This window comes from Dermacentor albipictus, chromosome 5 (assembly GCF_038994185.2).
Source record: "Dermacentor albipictus isolate Rhodes 1998 colony chromosome 5, USDA_Dalb.pri_finalv2, whole genome shotgun sequence".
Classification (NCBI taxonomy): domain Eukaryota; kingdom Metazoa; phylum Arthropoda; class Arachnida; order Ixodida; family Ixodidae; genus Dermacentor; species Dermacentor albipictus.
In genome coordinates, this window is record NC_091825.1 from 12341977 (window position 1) to 12364322 (window position 22346).

Genomic DNA, 22346 nt, shown 5'->3' on the forward strand with positions numbered 1-22346 from the left:
CCAAGACGGGGGCACCCGCGATGTACGGCGCCTACGGAGAGTTTGACAACTGAACCTATTCTGGTAACATTGGACATGTCTAAGAACGCCGATCACGAGCTTAATGGCGCAATTTCCTTCCTCTATGAGCACAACCAATCGCCCTATTTCAAAGAGGATGCCGATAACGTAATTTAGTGAGAAATTCTATGGTTCACTATAAGTTATATAATCCCTATAGTTATAAACATAGAGTAAATAAGTGCCGATCTTCCAATCTTAAAGGCCATGCTTTCGCTGGTTGACTGCAGCGAGAATGATTTTGAGAGCACCACCTATATTTGCGCGAGAGTTACATGTGTCCGTGTTCTAGTTAAAGCTGTTAAATCAGCGCTTTTGTTCTTTTATTTTTTTAATGACAACTTTTCTAGGTTTCTACGAGTGTTCCACTGGCGCACTCGTAGCCGAAGACATCATAGAGTTTCCTAGGAAACTCCATGGGAGACATCACGTCCGAAACTGTCGTTAAAACTGTGATTACAGTTTTCCGCAAAATCTGGCGGTCGGCATGGGTCTGGTTGGCGTCCTGCCTTTGGGTTCTGTCAATGCTTTTGTGTGCGTTCGTAAACGCAAATGCGATTTGCGCGGATGTGAAGACGAAGAATACTGCCGATGAACTGATCGCGCATCGCGTGCTGCCGAACAGGTGCTTCGACGATTTCTGAGGTGAGCGAGCGCTCGCGCGCTCGCCGTGCAGTGGTGTGGAAAAAAAAAAAAAAAGGGTTGGCATCATTCACACCGGCCTGGCGCTGACGGATGAATTGTAGTTGGTCTGCCATGCGTGGCTTCTGAGCATTCGTGACACCATGCACTCTTATCCTCGGGTGTCTCTCCATTTTTCCAGGTGAATGAAGACAATATATTCGGGCAGTGGCTCCTTGCTTCGGGCCAACTCCATTGGCCCCTGCTTAGCACTCGGTCCTTGCCGGAGGCGCCAAAATCCTTTGCTGTTAGATAGGGCTGTTGGCGATAGAGCGTCACGGCGAAACGTGTGTTAACCATTTTATTGACAGATTTCAATGCTGAGAAGTTGCAGGCTTCCTTGGGCGGGCATGGTTTGTGTTCGGCAGGCATGATGGTCACTAGTGCTCGAACAAGGGGTGTCGCTGGAGCCAATGTGCTGTTTGGTGGCACGTCCACTTGTCGCCACACACGACAGGAGTTCATCTCGACCTACGTCTTTTTAGCGCTAGCTAAATGTCAATTGTTTGGTTACTGTAACAATCGCTTCATTTTCCTGTGATCTTCGGTCTTGAGAGTCAACAGGGAATTACGTCTGCGAGTGAAAATGTGTTTAACAAGAAAGGCTGCATTGATGGCTCGCGCAATTAAGTTTGTTCACTGCGAAGCTCGACTGGCAGCTCGCAACGGCTTTCTCTAGTACGCGCCTGCTGGACGTGCGGCACGTTTTAAGTGCACTCGTGTGCGTCTATGCGTGTGACAATGATCAAACCGGCGCGCTACCCAAAGCATTGGTTTTCTAGACCTGAAAGCTGTGCAGAGGAGAGCAGTCGGGAGGCCCCTGAGGTCGGTTAGCCAAGCATTTTAAAAGTTCAGCGCCTACATCTGGTAACAGCAAACACAGTGCTACAAGATAGTTTATGTGAAGGAACGTTCTTTTATTATTATGCGTTGCATTTTTTACTGAGAAGAAAACAAGAAAAGGCTAAGAGGCAGAAATTGAGGGTGCATGAGGCATTCCTTCGCACATTTGTCAAATTGGTCACAACACTGTGTTTCTCTTTGAGCAATGCTTTTGGAAGAACTGTTGACGCAATTATCTTTTGTGCAGATATGTTGAAGGCTTTCAGTATTTATTTTGCTGGTATATTAGAATGCCTATGCCATGTTTCATACTGGAGAAACGCACTGGCAACAATGCAGAAGCATGTTGGGCTCTCTCAGCCTTCTACCTGCCTGCAAGAAATTCACGTTTCTGTGTTTATTTGTAGCCTCTTTGTTGTGTCTACACGTTGACCTTTGCACATAATTGTGTTGAAAGCTGACAGCAACACATTAAATTTTGGGCTATTATGTGACAAAACCATCTGATCGCATTCGGGGCAGGGTAGGGGAAGTTCACTTAACCAACTTCGAATGTGCCGAAGCAAATGAAAGCAACAATTTATTGTCTCACGTCTCATATGACCAGCAGGCATGGTGGCAGTGAAACCTCAAAGAAAGCTGATTGTGTTAATTCTGTTGTTGCATGGGTTAAAATGAGCAGGTCCAGACAGTCGCGGAACACAGCAAGGGTCAGTTGCACTTTCGGACCTCAGTATAATGAAATGAACACAAATATAAAGATACAACTTTGTAGCTCTTGACTAAGGTATCCTTATAATGAATGTCGGATAGAATTAAAGTATGCTTATTTCAAATGCTACTTCACTATAACAAATTTCAACTGGTGTAGCCAACTGATTTACAATATAAAAGCAACAAAGTATCGTTTGCAGAGTGGAAGGTCCTACGGATGTTTGAACCCATCGGGGTGCTTTGGGGCATGCCGTAGAAGTGAGTTACGTAGAGTCCATTAAAGAAAGGCACAGTACCTTGTAAAAAGCTCATTTGCCTGCGTTGATACCTGATCTTGTGTTACATGCATCGAGTCGAGGTAAAATATTGAGAGCTGAAGAAAGCCACTGGGCATTCTGACACCAAACTGCCTTGCTGTCAGTGGCACTATCCATGCAAAGCTTGTGTGCAAAGGAGTAGTAAAAAAGCTTTAAACTGCAACAATATTTCACTTTGGCTAAATTGTCAATAACTACATAGTCCTGGCAATCCTGACAGGACTATGTAGTTATTCCTGCCAGGAATACCTAACTACCTAACTACGTTTCAACCAGAAATAACTACGTAAATCTTGGCAAGGATGGTAACTGTCTAATTTTCTTATTAGCAGCCTTTAGTTAGTGCCTAAGCAGTTGGTGCCTGCAGCTGATGGTTAGCAGGTATGACATAAGTCCCAAATGTCACCTTGGTGATTTTTTTAGTTCGCCAAGGGCAGTGCCTAATCTACGAGGTGATGTTGTGGAGCCGTGTTCTTTCTTATTTTGTGATGCACACACTTGTATTTCAAATGTAAAATTTTGCGCTGTGGTTGCTCTGTGAAACTGCTATCTACTAGTAGTGCTAGCACTACTTACTATCTGAAATTAGGCTTCTTGTGTGGCCCTAAATTTTTTTGATGTTGGTGGTCTTTGCAATAGACCACCGAAAAGACCTTCTTTAAGCCGGTGTATTGGGTTTTCCCAGCCAAACAGGAAAGCCATACACAATAGTGCACATGCGTGCAAGTTCGCCATGGAAAATAAAAAGAGTGGAAAAACCAAATCTCGCTTTCACTAGGCAGAGATGCATTTTACTGACACAGTTTGTGCCTATTTTTCTGATATGGAAAGCCTCCAGAAGTTTGCATGCAATAGCTTACTTGCTTCATGAGATTAATATTTTGGGCAGAAGCAAATGAAGTACTGTATGCAAACTTTCGGACACTTTCTGTATCACAGAAAGAGGCACAAACTGCACCTGCCTGTTGGAAGCGAGATTCAGTTTTTCCATTCTTTTTTTTTTGCCATGGTGAACATGTACGTATGTGATACATTACGTATGTATGCATTACGTATGTATGTGCATTACGTACGTACATACGTACGTATGTACGTATGTGCATGCTGTATGCTTTTCCTGCTTGGCGGCGGAAACCCAATAAATTGGTCGTGAGTGTAACATCCATGTTGTCCTCTCCTCAGTTCTTTGTGTTTGCCTTAATTGTGTTACATTGGTTTCGACAAATGTCGCCCAACTTGCCCAAGAACAAGTTATAATGAGTTACCTTCTTTAAACTTTCTGGAAAACGGCTTTGAGACATAAGAAATGAATGCTTTGTGTGCCCTCTCTTTCTTCCTTTTTGTTGCTCATTGGTGTAAAATGCGAAGCAGAATAATATACAACAAACAGAATCCAATAAATGCGTGCACTTGTTGATCAGTGCGGTGCCAGTGTGTTCCTTTCATGGATTGTCTCGTAGAGCAATTTCTTGAATTGTGAACCAAGAATTAAGTTTCACATAATTCTTGCCGCCTGCATTCTTCTGCAGAAGTCTTCTACAGGGTGGTACAGGCAGCACGATGCCATAAATTATCTACACACTGCTGCCAGCATTTGTCAGGCCCAGACAGGAGGGGCGGCGCTTGTTGAGGCCCCGTTTCTATTTAATCAAAAGTAGGCGGGTGTGGACATGCTGCTAAACTAGCATTTATTATTATTACATTACATTGTCAGCACTTCCTGCTTGGTGAAATGCTGCCTCTGCCTCAGTTACATTTTGCTGCTTGGCTGCTTTCTTGTAGCACTGCTTTTTGTGAACAAACTATGGTGCTTTGATTCACTCTGTTGGATGTTGTTGTGCTAGCTAACCTTCTACATCTTTTTTTGAGCAAGCACCTCTTCTGTTTTTCATGCTCTCTCTCATTGTGGTAATATGCTAGTCAGTGCAACCGAAGGAACTTCAAGAATGACACTTAATGTGAAATGTTATCTTACTCACAAATGTTTTAGCTTTATGCTTGCTGCCATGCTTTGGGCATTTTTCGCAAGGAGGGCCAACAAGTTACAACGGACAAATGATGTTGGATGCAATTGCTCACTTTCATTTGCAGGCACTGTGCTTGCAGTACTGTTTCATCAGCCTCCGTCAACCAGGGGCAGTAGGAGGGGGAGTGACACAGCTTCCCCTGCTGCTGCTGGGTGTGCGAGACAAAGCCATGGACTACGACTTCAAGGTCAAGACGGCTAGTGTGCGTGCTAAGGTGGAGGACATTTTTGAGTTTGAGGGCTGCAAGGTTGGCCGGGGAACATATGGACACGTCTACAAGGCTCGTCGGAAAGATGGGTATGCTTACTGCCTCCGTGCTGTGAGAACTTCTTTCGTAGTTGCTAGTACAAAGGGGGTTCCCATTTATTTTTTGTCCATGATGCTATCCTTTTCAAATTGTCTGCTGAATTGTGGGAGAAGGCTTTGCAAGAAAAGGACTTTCTTTGTAGGTTGGGTTAGGCATTTAAAGAGGTGCCAAAAGCACATGAAGGTATTTGCACTGAGAAGTGACCAGTCTGTTTTCTCACTGCCAGAAACAACGGGTAGGTGTTAATTTCAATGTATGATGTTGAGCTAGTTGATGAATGGCTGTCGAAGTGTGGTGCAAAAGGTTAGGACGGGAAAGAGGACAAGAAGAGTGCCACTCAGAACTAATTTTATTTTCAGAAAATGCATGCACATATACGATGCTCAGATCCAAAGAGCGCAAGAAAAAAAAAATATACATGCCACAGTCCAAGACGAACGGCCATATTGAGCAACTGAAACTTGCTATTGTAGACAGAAATGTAGTTGATACAGAAAGTCACTTCTCCTCCTAATATAATATGCTTATATTAACTGTCGTGCTGTCATATTACGGCTTGTCCCTTGTTCTGAGAATGCATGTGCGCTCAAACTGTGTTGTACAGCCACGTAAGCCACTGTGGAAGATCAAATGCGAACCCGTGCCATTCTTAGTAGAGAGGACATGTTCGCTTGTTTGATTTTTGACACAGTTGACCAGTTTGGCTTACGTATGCCCTGCCACAGCTCACAGGAATTTCATGTACCCTGCCTACGGCACAGCACGCGTAGTGTGCTTCTTCTTGCATGGCAGCATCACCTTCTTTGTTGAAACGTGGGCACAAAGCCTCGGCAACTCGTTCGGCACTGAAAACACCACAGGCACATTGTGCCTTGTGCCTGTAAGGCCCCACCTGGGGTCTTCTTTCCAGTGGAGGCAGGCCTACCGTCGCAACCTTTCAGCCTGTGAAATAAGGACTCTGAAACATTGGACAACAACGAATGAGGGAACTTGCTGACTCCAGCCACAAGATCTGCACATTAAACCTAATATTCACCATGTGCTGGCATGACTTGCACAAGGCAAAGTTAAGGCATAGCATACCAACAGCCCTTTTCACTGTTGTTGAATGTGTTGAATCAAACTGGAGCCAATCTTTACAAACACGGTGGGAGTACATCCAGCACATGTGTTGATTCTCGAAAGTCAAGCTAGGATCTAAGAACTGCAACTTATTGTTGTCAGGTTGCTAATGAGTAAATGTTAAAACCTTTCCTGTTTAAAAGTTGTTAAAACACAATCCTACTCATCAGAGGTAGTCAAAGGATCAAAGCTTTTTAGAAGCATGAGAAAATTGTCAATGTATCTAAGAATTTTAAGAACCTTACTTGTGTCAAGTGCATTGTCTAAAACATGATCTGGAAGACAAGAAAATGTTGCAAGACACTGGAGCAACAAGTGAACGGATGCATACCCCTTTTTGCTGAACAAAGCTGTTCATTAAAAAGAATAAAGGTACTGTCAAGGTAAAATTTAACTAATGACGTCAAGCTGTCTGCAGACACGTTACAAGAATTAATACAAGCAGTGCAACTAGGGGTGTGTGAAAACCGAATTTCAGATTTTGAAGTGAATTCAAATAATGAAAACCAAGTGCAAATCAAATAGAATATTTCAAAAATATTTTTCTAATGCAAATGCTATTGATTTTCCAGAAGCATATTTTTTTTCACCAGCCAGAATTACAAAAACAATGCTTATTCCACAGCAAATAATGTACAGGAAATTATGCTTTGTGCTTTTGCTTGACAGTATCATAACACTTTTGCTTGATAATATCATAACTGCAGTTATTCACTGTCATCATTAAGGATGGATAGCTGCTCAACATGTTCAGGGAGCAGTGACACTCTCCCACATGGCGCACTTCCTCCAGACACTGAAAAGAGATCAGGGTGTCTACCAACCGGGAATTCTCAGGGATTTCGCGTAGTCTGGAAAAAGTCAGGGAAAACTCAGGGAATTTGGGCCTCTATCAGGAAAATTAGCGGCAATTTTATTGAAAGGGTCGAAAGTCGCGGTCATGCTGGCTCGAGTAGCAGACAGGAATCCTAATGAATCGTCTTTGACGCCCTGTCGTTGGCAGGAGGAGTTGCCAGTGTACAGTCAACGAGCGACTTTCCAGATTCCCAATAATTTGGACGGCTTCGCGGCGCCACCTCGTACCCCATAGTGGCTACGTATCAGAACGTATGAAATTTCCGACGCAAGAACTCTTTGCCGTCCGATTTTCCGGATGTTTTGCCGCGACCGCAGGTCCGAAACGGCATTAATCAAAGGCACCACCGCTGCCGTCTTGATTACTTCGCCGCCTCGAACCGGCACTCTCGCACGCAGATCTGCTGGCACCCGTTGCCACCACTGCGGCAACGCTAGGCCTAGCTGCTTCGACGTTCGCTATGAAGCTTCTTGCCAGTGGGTGCCGAACTTTTTATTGAAAGAATTCGCTGCTGTCAGCAATGGCACGGACTCCACCTTTGTGGTCTTCGCGATTGGCTTAGAAACCTGGAAAACACGGTGCGTTGCATAATGCCGGTTCGTGAAAGTCAGCTTCGCCTTTGTACAGAAATGTTACTCGGTAAAGCTTACGGAAAAGTATTGCAGTGAAGCATAACAAGCGTGGGAAGCGGCTATTGCCACGGAATACAGTATGTATATCTTAATTATGCACGTGGGCACCCGGCATTTCCTGTCACAGTACGAGCACAGGTATGCCTAATACGTGTACCGACAGGCCTTCAGAGCGTTTTCGAACGTGCCTGTGGCGGTTTGAGCCCCTAAGGGCAGTAAATGACACACATTTATTTTTTTCCAACTGGCCGATTTTTCGGACGTTTTTGTGGCCCCTAGGGAGCTCGAAAAATCGGTCGTGGACTGTGCAACTGATCAAGATGCTTCAAATGGTCCTTGGGGCGAACGAGTGGCGGAAGGCGGACAAGAACAGAAGTGACCTACGCATTGAGGAATAAACGAGAAAGGAAGCTTGTTGCCGCCGTTTTGAAAGAGCTTGAGCTCAAAAAATAAAGTTTTGGCTGATGCCGAGATGCAGGTGTCCCTCATCCAAACCAAAATACACTCTTTGAAGCAGTGCAACACAACACTCGGGCGTCGTGCGCGGGCTGAGAGTATGTCAGGACTTACGAGCTGTTGAGAGAGAATCTCAATTGTGACAGAGTTCAGGCCTCATTCCACTGAGGTTGCTATCAGTTGATAGAAATAGCTCATATTAGAAAATATTTGCCTTTGTATGCATCTCCTTTTTATTCGTATTTGATAATGTCCAACCCTATTTGCAATTGTTTTCAATGACACTTTATTTGCTGTGCATTTTACTAACCCCTGCCTTCTATTCTCTTTTTGAATAACATCAACACTGCTCCTTAGTATTCAAATTGGATTAAGTTGCTTTTTTTTCATGTGCTTACTAGAGAGTGACAGCATGAGGCGATATGGTTTCAGCCCGTGTTGATATAAAACACAGTTCTGCATCACTCAGGGAAATTTGCAATGGCACTCAGGGAAAACCTGGAAAACTCAGGGAATTTGGAAATGTCAACTTGGTAGACACCCTGGAGATGCTCTTACTGGACATTCCAGTTTCTGGTATCGGCAGGTGTTTCTTCACAAGCCGAGCCGACAGTGGGCACCATGCTTATAGCACCACACACAGGGATCTACATTTTGCCCCAGAATTTCATCATGCACATATCTCTCAATCAATGCTTATGACAGTGAAAAGTGCTGCTACAAGCAAGTGAAAATTGCTACTGGCTGGTGAGCTTATCAAAGCCTTTAGACAGTGCTGACGTGGAAGGAGCCTCTTCAGGAGCTTTTGTTGTTGATGGCATATCTCGGTTTCTTCGTGTTGAAATTTTCCTTGTTTCTTCTAAAGGCAGGATATTGTTCCACTTTGCCATTGAAGCATCCTGGTAGTATTCAGCTACTCTACAACAAGGTTCTAACCCTGCAGGGGCGTCTGCGTCAGCAGGCGTTTGATGTGTTGCAACACCACGTACCCGAGCACACGTGGGTTGGACCCTCCTGCGCGTAGCCGTGCGCGGCTTAGCCGTGTCCGGGGAAAAGGGGATCCTGGAGGTTGAGCGAATGCCGGGTGTTTGGACCTTTACGGCCCCCCGGCGGCGGCAACACACCTTTTTGGCCTCGGCTTTACGTAGACGGCACCCCCGGACTGACCCACCCGGGGGAAATCGGTAGTTGCCTTTTCCTGTGTCTCTCTCTCCCTATTACCTTAGTCTTTCCCTCACTTTCCACCTTTCCTGCCTTTTTCTGGTTTCCTTCTACTTCCAATTTTTCCAGGCAGCAAGGGTTAACCTTGTGTGGATAGCCAACCTTGGTTATTTCATATTTGGTTATAGTGGTAATGTACAGCTGGCATTTGCAGGCCGTGTTTTACAGGTCCTGCAGCGTCCCCTTGTAGGACTCCACGGTGGGTGGCTGGCGTTACTGGCGAAATCTCACATATCTTTATGGCTAACTCCTTCCCTTACTCCCTGATCGCCCTCAGAAAAGAGGGCGCACCGATGAAATATTCAAATTTTTTGGTCGGCAAAAAGAATCTTTCCCTCGTTTCCACGTCATCCATTCTGAAAAACCAGCTAAAGCAGTGCGAACAATTTCCCCATTCCTTGTATCGAAGTCCCTTACCGAAGTTTTTGGCCCAGGCTATAAGGCGTCGAGGATGGCTAGCGGCGACCTCCTCTTGGAGCTCCGCGATCAGAAACAACTTGAGAAACTGCCTAAACTAGTATCATTTGGGGAGACCCAAATAGTAGGAACCCCGCACCGTATGATGAATATCACCCGCGGTGTTGTCTTGGACGATGATTTGCTGGAGCTCTCTGAGGCTGAACTCTTGGAGGGCTTCAGTGAACAGAATGTTATAAATGTCAAAAGAATCAAGATGAGGCGAGATGGTAAAGAAATTGCGACCAAACACCTAATACTCACCTTCAATTCAAGTGTCCTGCCCGAGTCAATCGAGGCCGGGTACATCAAGCTCTGTGTAAGACCGTATGTGCCAAATCCCCAGAGGTGTTTCAAATGCCAACGTTTTGGCCACAGCTCGCAGAGCTGCCCATGAACACACGTCTGAAGCTTGCGCAAACTCTTTGCATTGTGTAAACTGTGATGGAGAGCACGCCGCGTACTCGCGGTCGTGCCCATCTTGGAAAAAAGAAAAAGAAATTGCCACGATCAAAGTGAAAGAAAATATATCATTCAAGGAGGCACATAGGCGGGTGGCATACCTGCCTAAGAACACATTTGCTGAAGTGGCGCGTCAGGGGGCAGCGCCACAACGGTCTCTGGCGGCCAGTGAGGCGGCAGTGACGCCATCCGCCCCATCGGCGGCTGCAGCTAACGCTGCTACGCCAACACAGCAGACAGGGCCATCGACCCCGAAGGTGGGCGCAGCCCAGGCTGCCCCAACCTCCCCGGGCCCTTCCAGCGCTGGCAACAGCCGGCGCAGCCAGATCCCTCAGGGAGCCCCATCGACCTCCAGGCTGGTGGGCGCAGGGGTCTTGCCCTCCAAGGCGGTACTCTCTCTGAAAACTTCTCGCTCGCAAGAGCACGTGTCCGGAGCCTCACTAGAGGTAATGGACACTGCACCTGTCCTCAAGGCACACCAAACGCCTAAGGATCGGCGAGGCTCCCTCGAACGCTCCAGAAAGGGCAAAAGGCCGGTTACAGGGCCTCGAAAGAGCTCTGTAATCTAAGGCATAATTTCCGTTTCCGTACACACAGCACTAATTTACTTTTAATATGGATACACAAATTATTCAATGGAACATCAGAGGTTTTCTAAAAAATGTTGATGACTTGTAAGAACTCATCCACAAACATAATCCAAAAGTGCTGTGTTTACAGGAAACACACTTAAAATCCAAACACACAAACTTTATCCGAAAGTATGTTACGTTTTGCAAAGATAGCAATGATGCCGTTGCACCATCGGGCGGTGTTGCGATTGTCACTCATAAAAGCATAGCCTGTCAACCTTTACAGCTACGTATGCCCCTTGAAGCAGTGGCGGTTCGAGTTGTTCTCCTAAATAAACTCGTCACAATTTGCTCGATTTACGTACCCCCACACTACAATTTAAACAAACATGAATTTCAGTCATTTATAGACGAATTGCCAGAACCTTATGTTGTTCTTGGCGATTTCAATGCGCACAGCTCCCTGTGGGGCGACTTTCGTATAGATGCGCGAGGTCGTCTTGTTGAACAGTTCCTTTTTGCTTGTGGTGCGTGCCTTCTGAATAAAAAGGAACCCACATATTACTCTCTAGCAAACAGAACCTTTTCTTCAATCGATCTCAGATCTTCTATTCTGCCTGCACTCGAATGGAAAGTTACAAAGAACCCTTACGGAAGCGATCACTTCCCCATACGACTACAAACACCTAAAGAAAACGCATATCCACCACAGGCACCTCGGTGGAAGATTGAGACAGCTGATTGGGATAAATTTCGAACTCTTACTGGTATCTCATGGCATGACATCTCCTCGTTAGAAATTGATGCTGTTGTGGAGTATTTTACAGTCTTGATAATAGATGCCGCATCTAAATGCATATCACAAGTAAATGGCTTGACATGTAAACGGCGTGTCCCGTCGTGGAACGACGATTGTAGGATCGCTCGTAAGAAACAAAACAAAGCGTGGGGATTTCTACGCGCCTCCCCCATTGTGGAGAATCTTATAAACTTTAAAAAAGCAAAATCCCAAGGCAGGCGAACCCGCCGACAGGCCAGAAGAGAGAGTTGGCAAACGTTTTTATCGGGTATCAACTCGTATCCAGATGAGGCCAAAGTCTGGAACAGGGTTAGTAGGATAAGAGGGCGACAAACATACTCCCTCCCTTTGGTAAACACACAAGGCGAAACCCTTCAAGACCAGGCCGATTCACTTGGGGAGCACTTTGAGCGTGTGTCGAGCTCAATCAATTATTCCCAGTCCTTTCTTAAACATAAAGAAATAATAGAACGTAAGCCAATCATACGAAAATCCAGGCAGAATGAACCGTATAACCGGCCTTTCAGTATTGCCGAGTTCAGAGCTGCCTTGAACACATGCAAAAGCACTGCACTGGGACCTGACAGAGTCATGTATGACATGATCAGAAACCTACATACTGACACGCAAGTTACACTACTTACACTATTCAACACTATTTGGGCTTCCGGATACCTCCCATCCACATGGAAAGAAGCGATTGTGGTTCCTGTACTGAAGCACGGAAAAGACCCTTCCTTGGCGGCAAGTTACCGTCTGATAGCTCTAACTAATTGTCTGTGTAAGCTTTTTGAAAAAATGATAAATCGCAGACTTATACCTTTCCTTGAGCTCAACAATATGCTCGATCCTTATCATTGTGGATTCCGAGAACGGTGGTTGACAACCGATCATCTTGTGCGCATTGAAGGAAATATCTGCGATGCATTTATACATAAACAGTTTTTCCTATCGATATTCCTTGATATGGAGAAGGCATCTGACACAGCATGGCATTACGGGAGACATGTCGGAAATTGGCGTCCGTGGAAATATGCTGAACACAATTGAAAGCTATTTGTCAAATCGTACCTTCCGAGTAAAAGTCTGTAATGCACTGTCACGTCCTTTTATGCAGGAAACTGGTGTACCCCAGGGAGGCGTTCTCAGCTGCACTCTCTTTATCGTTAAGATGAACACGCTATGTGCTTCACTGCCACCGGCCATTTTTTATTCCGTATACGTAGACGATATACAAATAGGCTTCAAATCCTGCAACCTCACAGTATGTGAGAGACAGGTACAGCAGGGCTTGAACAAGGTTTCCAAGTGGGCAGACGAAAATGGATTTAAAGTGAACCCCAACAAAAGTTCTTATGTGCTTTTCACAAGAAAGAGAGGGCTCATTGCAGAACCCAGTATTGAAATGTATGGTCAGCGAATTCCTGTGAACAAAGAACACAAGTTCTTAGGCATCATACTTGATTCTAAATTAACTTTTATTGCACACATAAAGTACCTCAAGGTCAAATGCTTAAAAACAACGAACTTACTTAAAGTGTTATCCCACACAACATGGGGCAGCGACAGGAAATGTTCATTGAATCTTTACAAGAGCCTCATTCGATCACGGTTGGACTACGGTGCCGTGATCTATTATTCTGCAGCCCCGAGCGTGCTAAAGATGCTAGATCCGGTCCACCATCTAGGAATCCGACTGGCCACTGGAGCTTTCAGAACAAGTCCCATTGAAAGTCTATATGCAGAATCAAATGAGTGGTCACTTCATCTGCAGAGAACATACATCAGCCAAACATATTTTCTGAAAGTCCACTCTAATCCTCAACATCCGTGTTTTAATACCATTAACGATATGACATATGCTACACTCTTTCATAATCGTCCCTCCGTAAGACAGCCTTTCTCGCTGCGTGCGAGGGAGCTTAGTGATCAAATGCATGTCCCACTCCTCGAGCTCCGCCTAATGCATCCAGCCAAGCTGCTACCTCCTTGGGAGTGGCAGCTCATGCAATGCGATATATAAGCATGCTCCAGAGATTGAAATCCAAATGAATTTCCGGGAACTCCAGTACAAATATTCCTGCACGAAGTTCTACACAGATGCATTGAAGTCACACGACGGGGTGTCCTATGCAGCCGTCGGTCCATCCTTCTCGGAATCCAACGTACTACATCCGGAAACCAGTATCTTTACGGCTGAGGCCTACGCACTCTTGTCGGTTGTAAAGCATATAAAGAAATCAAAACTCCAGAAATCAATTATATATATGGACTCCCTTAGTGTTGTGAAGGCCTTGATGTCATTCTGTAACCACAAAAATCCGGTAATTAATGAACTCTACTCTGTCCTGTGCAAAGCATATATATCTAGCCAACATGTGATTATATGCTGGGTGCCTGGACATAGGGGCATCGAGGGTAACGTTCTAGCGGACCAGATGGCCACGTCAATTTCAATGCATGCAGTTAATCTTACTGCTTCGGTCTCCGTCACAGACCTGAAGCCTTTCTTAAGAAGAAATCTGCGAAACTACTGGCAACGCTTGTGGGACCTGGAAATAAATAATAAACTGCATGTAATAAAGCCACAATTAGGTTTCTGGCCTCCTGTAACAAAATCCCGCCGGACAGATGTCCTATTCTGCCGTCTAAGAATAGGACACACTTTTGGCACACATAACTTTTTACTCACGGGAAACGAGCCTCCAACCTGTGGTAGATGCGGGGAGAGGCTGACCGTCCTCCACGTCCTACTGGAGTGTCGGGAAGCCGAATCTGAAAGAAAGAAACATTTTCTCTTAGCATACCGGCAGCACATCCCCCTTCATCCTGTTATGTTACTTGGTCCAGAACCACTCTTTGACACCAATGCTGTCCTAGGTTTCTTGAAAGATGTTGTATTGCATGTTATTAGCCCCACACGTTCGTAGCGCTTCCTCTCTTGAGAGGATGCCGCTGTGATAATTATATTGAATAGCACATGCCTCTAGGCCCTTGTGGTTCAAGGGCTCTGGCGAGGCAGTAGTGCTGTAAGCAATTTAACATCTCGCATATATTAAACAATGCATCATTCTTCTACGATGGATTTTAATGTTCATGGTATCCTTCATTAGTCATCCCCATAATTTTATAGCACGTAGATTTTACGCACTTTGCAGCGACTATTTTTAGGCCACTTTACAGCCAAGCCACATCTTCCATAATACATCGTTAACACTACCACTTGTCATGGTGCTCTTTGGCCAAACCTGGCCCTTATGCCATAAAACACCACACATCATCATCATCAACAAGGTTCTAAACACATTGCCAAGCTTGCTCCTTGGTCAAAATAGTTGCGAGTGCAGCGAGTGTCGTCTTTTCCTGTTTGTCTTCACTGTGTCCGTGTCAGTGCGCTGCTTCACCAGCAAGGTATGATGATCACTCACCAACTAGCCCAACTTTCCACTTTACTGAACTTCAAGTTAGTAGTTTGGAAAACATGCACTTAGCCAGGTAGTAGCAGACACAAAGGTCCACCTGGCAGCTGGTGTTGTCCAGCTGCATGAAGAGGCAGTGTGAGTAGTTGAGCTGATAGTCGCAGGTAGCCATAAGCTCCAGCAGGGGTTCTGTGACAGTGCTTTTTTCTTACTTTTGATATGCTTCATCGCACTACATCTGTGTGCTTCACCGGGTAGCCCGGCTGTACTGTGACGAAGCTGACTTGAAGACCCAACAGCAGCAGTTTTGGGGGGTTCGAATATTTTGTAAGGGGTCTTTCTAATCGAATCAGGTGCTAACTGATTTGAATAGAATATTTGAAGTTTTGAATATTCGTACACTCTTCCCCAAATGCAACCCTTGTTCTCAATGCAACCTTTAACATACGATAAAGGTTCCTTGTGAGGCACAGAATAAAATAAAACCTCAACATGTATAGAAAAGGTATAACCAGCTGCTTTTGAAGAAGTTGGTGACTGAGAAGAATTGTTAGCGGCAAATGAATTGTCATATGAAAGCATATTTAGGTGGGTTAGTAAAAAAGGGCTAACATGTTTTTGAATTTACCATTCTCAGTTACAATTATGGGGGCTCGCTCTGCGTGCGGCTAAGGCTGAAGGCGAGCTCCGGATCTAGCCACACACAGTTGTTCCGTAGTACTCTCCAACCCGTAGCGCATGTGCTCGCAGCTTTGTTGGGTTCGAATGAATAAGGCAGCCAGCATCGTCAACCCTAACAGTTTATTGCTACAAGCAATAAAGGACAGTGGCAGAGGGAAGCCCTCTCTGCAGTAAGTAATAAATAGCATTGCTTCATTGCCTGGGATGAGGATTGAAGATATGAGGTCACTCATAGGTTGCAGCAGGTAATCCAGTCCGGCAAGTTAGAGGTTGGGTGCGATAGAGAGAGGGTCTCCTCCAGTGGCGCAATTTTATACATTTTTACCTTTGCAAGGGGAATGTCCTCCTTGCCCATCGGATACTTTCCCATGAGTCAGGGGGAAGGGTGCACACTTCGCGAGAGCGAGGGAGAACCTGGAGAGGGCGTGGTGCGCCTCTCCCCTGTCTATGCCAGCTCTCGACGTGTCCGCAACGTGTGACCGCGACGATTCGGGGCAAAATGGGCGCGTGCGGTCCCCACATAATGGATCTAAAGGTCATCTCTAATTTATGTGCCTCCACAGTAGAAAGCACTTCTAGGTTCGCACATTTTCACTTACTGATGGATTTTGCTAGTTGCACCAAATTGAGTTTGTTACACAAGGCCACTGCGCTGATTTTTACCTTGGACAAGGTCTTAGCAGCAATGGGCACTGTTATGAATCGCAAACGACCGCCCCACGTTTGTTGCACCCATCGCTGAAGGCCCGACAACACAAGAGAGAGAGGGAGCTGGCGAATGGACGAGGGGTGCCCCGCTGGGCTAGCGTCCCGGCCGCCGCCCTGACCTGCAACCTGATCCGTGCCACCGGGTTTTCGGCAGACCGCCTGCTCAGTGTGAATCGCCAGCACCTCTGAGAGGGACGAAGGCGTCAACACGGCCAGTAGAGAACTTGGGTTTTAGGTTTTTTCGCTCTTCCTTTTCTCTTCCTTTCGATCTGTCCTTTGTAAAATAAACCAGTCTCGAAACGGCTTTTAGTCCTTTTCTTTCACGCTCCGGCGCGTGCGGCTGACGCCTTCCGGCTTAGTTACTGCGCAGCAAAAGTTAGCAGCCGCCCAAGAGCGACAGTAATTAGAGTTAGCCCATCAGCGCGAGTATTCAATTACAAACACAAAGTTCTTCTTAATTGCACAAGAGGCCTTTTCCGGGAAAACCGACGTAGGCATAACATGAAAGAAGGTGAGGCGTGCAGACATGGACACAAGAGACAAGAACCAGACTACACAAACGCTGACTATCAACTGAAGGGCGCACTGTGGTGGAAAAGGAAAGTAGACACAAAACTTATGTGTGTGCTCAAGTATGGTACCGCCGCCTGTCACTCACGCACATGTGTGGGCCTGCACGATAGATAACTATTCAGGCATTTCATTTCTTTATGCAAGTTAATCGAAGGCTGTCTCACGCATGCTTTCCACTACTATTGATATGCCAGGCCTCGACCATCGGGCGCATTTTTTTGTTCTTGTGCTTGTATAAAACAGCGCAGTCATCGAATTTGGGTGTGCATTTGCAGTCTTGACAGTGTGAAGAAAGATTAGATGGTGATCCTCCAGTTAATGACCTTTCATGCTCCATTAAACTCTGATTAACAGAACGGCCTGTCTACCCTACGTAGAAGTGGCTGCAGCTGTAAGAAACACTATGTACCACACCAGTACGGCAGTCCGCAAATATGTTCATGTGTTTTATGAAGTAGATGTCGGTTCGCCTTCTGTCCTTTACCTGCTCATTCTTTCTCTGCACAGCGGCACAAATCTTACCTAACTGATTGGCAGCCATAAAAACAATGTGGGCATAACGGTAAAGCTGCCTTCTTTATCAGCCTGCCGAAGACAGAGAGCCTTGTCTTTGAAGAAGGAAGTGATGTCAGTAGAAAACTTGGGTTGACCAATTCTGTCGGAGAAAACATGATCTTGGATTTTAGCGCGAAGTGAACACGGACAGAGAAAGGAGCAGACAGGACGAGCGCTATCTCTCAACAAAATTTTTACTAAAACGAAGAACATATATATGTATAGGTTGTGGGGATGCGCGACCCTCGCGCCTCCCTTGATGTTTTTCCCGCATAGCGCGTCTCCTGTAGTACGGCTTCGCCGCACACGCGGCGGTCCGAGTGGTACAGGCGCAGTCCGAGAGATGGCGCTAGTGTTGCGCGGCTGCGGGGTTACCCTTGGCGGGAGAGGCAAGGTGCGCTCTCTTGGGTTCGAGGCAACGAGCGGGGACGGGCGTGCCGCACGTGCAGCGCGGCACTTTCCCGGCGGGTCGACGCACAGCGGGGACGTCTCCCGCGTGCCGCCACCCATGCTTCTGCGAGACCGCCTCGCGTGGCCGCCTTCGAACGCGCCACGATTCGCGTGACCATACACGCGAACGACCAGGCGTTGGGATCCAGCATGGGGCGAACATATTCGCTCGCGAGGACGTGGTGAGTCGGACTTCTAGATTTGTCGCGCGCCCATCGGCATGTTTTGTGGATAGCAACTCGGCTAGCAGGCGTTGGTGTATGAAAGGTGCAATAAATGCCCTTGTGATTGTTTGCACTACTGTGTTGTCGTTCCTTTGTCCCAAGAGTACGGTGTGAGATATCCCACTTCAGACCCCACAAGGTGATTGCAAAAACCGCAGCATAAGAACGTGACAAGGTAGAAAACAGTTACTCATATCAGGAGGTATGGAAGTCAAAAAAGGAAACACACACACACACACACACACACACACACACACACACACACACACACACACACACACACACACACACACAAAAAAAAAAAGATTACCTCAGATTAGTGCACGTATTGTGAAGGTACTAAAATTCGCATTCTAACAGAGACAAGGATGCATGGCTAACGCAAGTGTCTCCTAATCTTTTGATGTGGAATGCCTCGATTATTTCCAGTGTGAGTGTGGTTTGGCATTTGTGTCTGGAAAAAATTTTTGTGTTTTCAAAGAAAGGTTTACAACCAGAATTGAAACAATTCCTAACAGAAAATAATCCAGGTAAATGCTCGGTGATCAGTGTTGATGTAAAAGATCTTTTTTATTTGCTTCCGCAAGCGGAACTAATGTGTAGTGCTATAGAAGCAGTGAGGCTCAACAATGATGAGTTCCGGTTTACTCAGGACTGTGGGATGCCCGTGGAACCCTTTTCAGAACTTTTGTTGTTTTACATAGAGAATACCGTTGTAAAATGGGGTGGTTCTATGTACGTACAAAAATCGTGAGTTTGCATTGGTTCAAAAGTTGTGCCAGTTTTTAGTGATATTTATCTAAGTCGCATCAATAGAAAACTACAAAACAATCTTAAGGAATTGGCGGTGCATTCATTTAGATACGTAGATGACTACCTGGTGTTTTGTTCTCGTGATAACTACTCCAAGAAAGCTACGGATATTTTAAAAGTTTTTAGGGAATGTGGTGAGGGTCTAGGTTTCACGCTTGAGCTTATCCAGAGCAACAAATTACAGTTTTTAGATCTGTGCTTAACATTCCAGGATGAGCACGTCTGTTGGCATTATTCGCCTAGGGCTAAGAAGCCACTGCTTGAATTTTCTTCTTGTCATTCTAAACTTGTTAAACAGGGGATAGCTCATTCAACTCTTAGGTCTGCCATTACTAAGTCATGTCCACACAATATGCAACAAAGTTTTTCACAACAGATAGAAAGGCTTGGAAAGGCTAGTTATCCTGTGCATTTATTACCACTAACCTGCGAAAAACTTTTAAAATGGGTAAAACGCTCCGGTAAGAAACAAGAAAAAACAGAAAAAAGAAAAAAAAAACGTTTGTTGTGGTACCCTATATGCATAGATTATCCCATGGTTTACGGAATGTGGCCAATAGATATGACGTCAATACAGTTTTCTTGGCCCCCTGCAAGTTGTCTAACATGTGCCCTATGATAAATAGGAAACATGAACAGGGTGGCAAAAAAAGAAAAAAAGATGATTGCGGTGTCAGACATGTGTCCCCTTTAGTGCCTTGTAACATCGGTATAGTTTATCAGATTCCACTCAAGTGCAGGAAAACTTACATTGGACAGAGCGGCAGGGGCATTAATATTAGACTAAAAGAACACAAGCATTCACTAAACAACCCTAATGCTTCACATCTAGAGTCACATTGTTTCAGTTGTGGTTGTAAACCTTTCTTTGAAGACACAAAAATTCTTTCCAGACACAAATGCCAAACCACACCCACACTGGAAATAATCGAGGCATTCCACATCAAAAGATTAGGAGACACTTGCGTTAGCCATGCATCCTTGTCTCTGTTAGAAGGCGAATTTCAGTACCTTCACAATACGTGCACCAATTTGAAGTAATCTTTTTTTTGTGTGTGTGTGTGTTTCCTTTTTTGACTTCCATACCTCCTGATATGTGTAACTGTTTTCTACCTTGTCACGTTCTTATGCTGCGGTTTTTGCAATCACCTATATATATATTATAAAGGAGGTTTATTGGGGTTCGTAGCGACCGTTGGTTCTACAATGCACCGAGCACAGTCCCCGAGCTCGAGCCTCTGCTGCGCGCTTGATGCTGCCGATGCTGCTGACTGCGCGCACGTTCCTCATCTTCCTTACAATGGCCCCGCGGAAATAAAGGAGCCATCCTGGTGACTTAGTTTTCTGGAAGGATGGTAGAGTTGTGATACGGCTTGAGACGCTGAACGTGAACGACTTCGCGGTTACGACGTCGCATGTCGGACGGCGGCGTGAGCGGCTCAACCAGATAATTAACGGGTGATGTTCTCTTGAGAATGCGGTATAGACCGTCATACTTCGGAAGGAGTTTTGAAGCGAGCCCAGGCGTGCGGTGTGGCACTAACAACCAGACGAGAGCGCCCGGGAGAAAAGTGGGAGTCGAGTTCTGGGCATCGTGAACGGCTTTTTGGTGGTTCTGGTCATCCGAGGTGAATCGGCGGGCAAGCTGGCGACATTCCTCTGCTTGTCTGGTGGCTTCCGAGATCGGCAGGCATTCAGATGGGTCCGGCCGGTAGGGCAGAATGGTGTCGATGGTGTGCGAAGGATGACGGCCGTAAAGAAGGTAAAAGGGTGAGAATCCGGTAGTGGCCTGAGTCGCGGTGTTGTAGGCGTAGGTGACAAACGGAAGAACTAGGTCCCAATTAGAGTGATCAGGTGAGACATACATGGCGAGCATGTCACCAAGAGTTCGATTAAAGCGTTTCGTGGTACCGTTAGTCTGTGGATGATAAGCAGTGCATTTACGATGAACAATAGCGCATTTAGCAAGCAGTTGTTCGATGACTTCAGATAAGAAGGCGCGGCCTCTGTCGCTTAAAAGTTCACGTGGACCTCCATGATGAAGGAGAAAACGACGAAGTAGGAAATTGGCGACCTCCTGCGCTGTAGCATTTGGTAGAGCAGCAGTCTCCGAATAACGGGTTAAGTGGTCTACCGCAACCATTATCCACCTATTGCCGGCAGGAGTCAACGGAAGCGGCCCGTAGAGATCTATGCCCACGCGATCAAAGGGTCGGGATGGGCATTGTAAAGACTGGAGTTCACCGGCGGTATTGTGCGGTGGCGCTTTCCGGCGTTGGCACTCATGACAAGAGCGGATGAACTTTCGAACGAAATTATACATTCCCCGCCAGTAATAGCCGTGTCGAAGTCTTTCGTAGGTCTTGAAGACTCCCGCATGGCCACACTGAGGGTCGACGTGGAACGAGGAGCAGAGCTCTGCTTGCAAGATTCTCGGAATGACGAGTAACCAGGTGCGTCCGTCTGGGGCATAGTTGCGTCGATACAATAGCTGGTCGCGAATCGCAAAATGAGGCACTTGGCGCCGAAGCGTACGTGACGCTGGAACTTTCGATGTATTGGAGAGAAGGTCGAGCAGAGATGCAGTCCAGGGATCATTACGCTGTGCAGCAGCGATAGTGTCAACGTCCAGAGAGGATAATGTGCACTCGCAGGGAGAGTCGTGATTGGCCTTCGGGGGAAGCGGTGATCGGGATAGCGCGTCAGTGTCGGAGTGCTTTCGCCCGGAACGGTACACCACGCGGATGTCGTATTCTTGGATTCGCAATGCTCAGCGGGCAAGGCGGCCCGATGGATCTTTGAGCGTCAACAGCCAACATAGTGCGTGGTGGTCGGTCACTACGTCAAAAGATCGGCCGTATAAATATGGGCAAAACTTGCCAAGCGGGCGCTTGGCACACTATGGCCAAACACTCCTTTTCTGTAACGCTGTAATTGGTCTCCGCCTTGGTTAACGTGCGACTCGCGTATGCGACGACGTATTCTGGGTGGCCAGGTTGACGCTGTGCCAACACAGCGCCAAGGCCTGCACCGCTTGCATCGGTATGGATTTCGGTTGGCGCTTGTGGGTCAAAATGGCGAAGAATGGGTGGCATCGTGAGAAGACGGCGCAAGGTTGTGAAGGCGTCGTCACACTCTGGGGACCATGATGAGAGATCTCTTGCGCCACCAAGGAGCTCCGTGAGAGGCGATATAATTGATGCAAAGTTTCGAACGAATCGCCGGAAGTAAGAGCAGAGGCCGATGAAACTGCGTAGCTCTTTCATAGTAGTAGGTTTTGGGAACGCAGTAACAGCACGTAGCTTCTCGGGATCCGGGCGAATGCCCTCCTTTGACACGACATGGCCTAAAATTGTTAGCTGACGAACAGCAAATCTACACTTCTTCAAGTTAAGTTG

General features: G+C 46.3%; 2 protein-coding genes across 7 annotated transcripts in view; one reads left to right on the forward strand and one right to left on the reverse strand.

The window, feature by feature from the left end:
• The first annotated feature begins 505 nt into the window (after positions 1–505).
• The window catches only part of Cdk8 (cyclin-dependent kinase 8), a 349166-nt gene continuing 327325 nt past the window's right edge, over positions 506–22346 (forward strand). For 3 of the 6 annotated variants that reach the window (XM_065451720.1, XM_065451722.1, XM_065451721.1), the window contains exons 1-2: positions 507–705; positions 4707–4939. In XM_065451720.1, the coding sequence (XP_065307792.1) occupies positions 4812–4939 (128 nt within the window). In that variant the 5' untranslated portion in view covers positions 507–705; positions 4707–4811. Of the gene's footprint in view, positions 706–729; positions 884–4706; positions 4940–22346 lie in introns of those variants that run through there. The other 3 variants (XM_065451716.1, XM_065451718.1, XM_065451717.2) reach the window with 3 other exon arrangements.
• The window catches only part of LOC135918051 (uncharacterized), a 468520-nt gene continuing 460240 nt past the window's right edge, over positions 14067–22346 (reverse strand). The window contains exon 7 of the mRNA XM_070538274.1: positions 14067–14300. Within this exon, the coding sequence (XP_070394375.1) occupies positions 14214–14300 (87 nt within the window). The 3' untranslated portion in view covers positions 14067–14213. The remainder of the gene's footprint in view (positions 14301–22346) is intronic.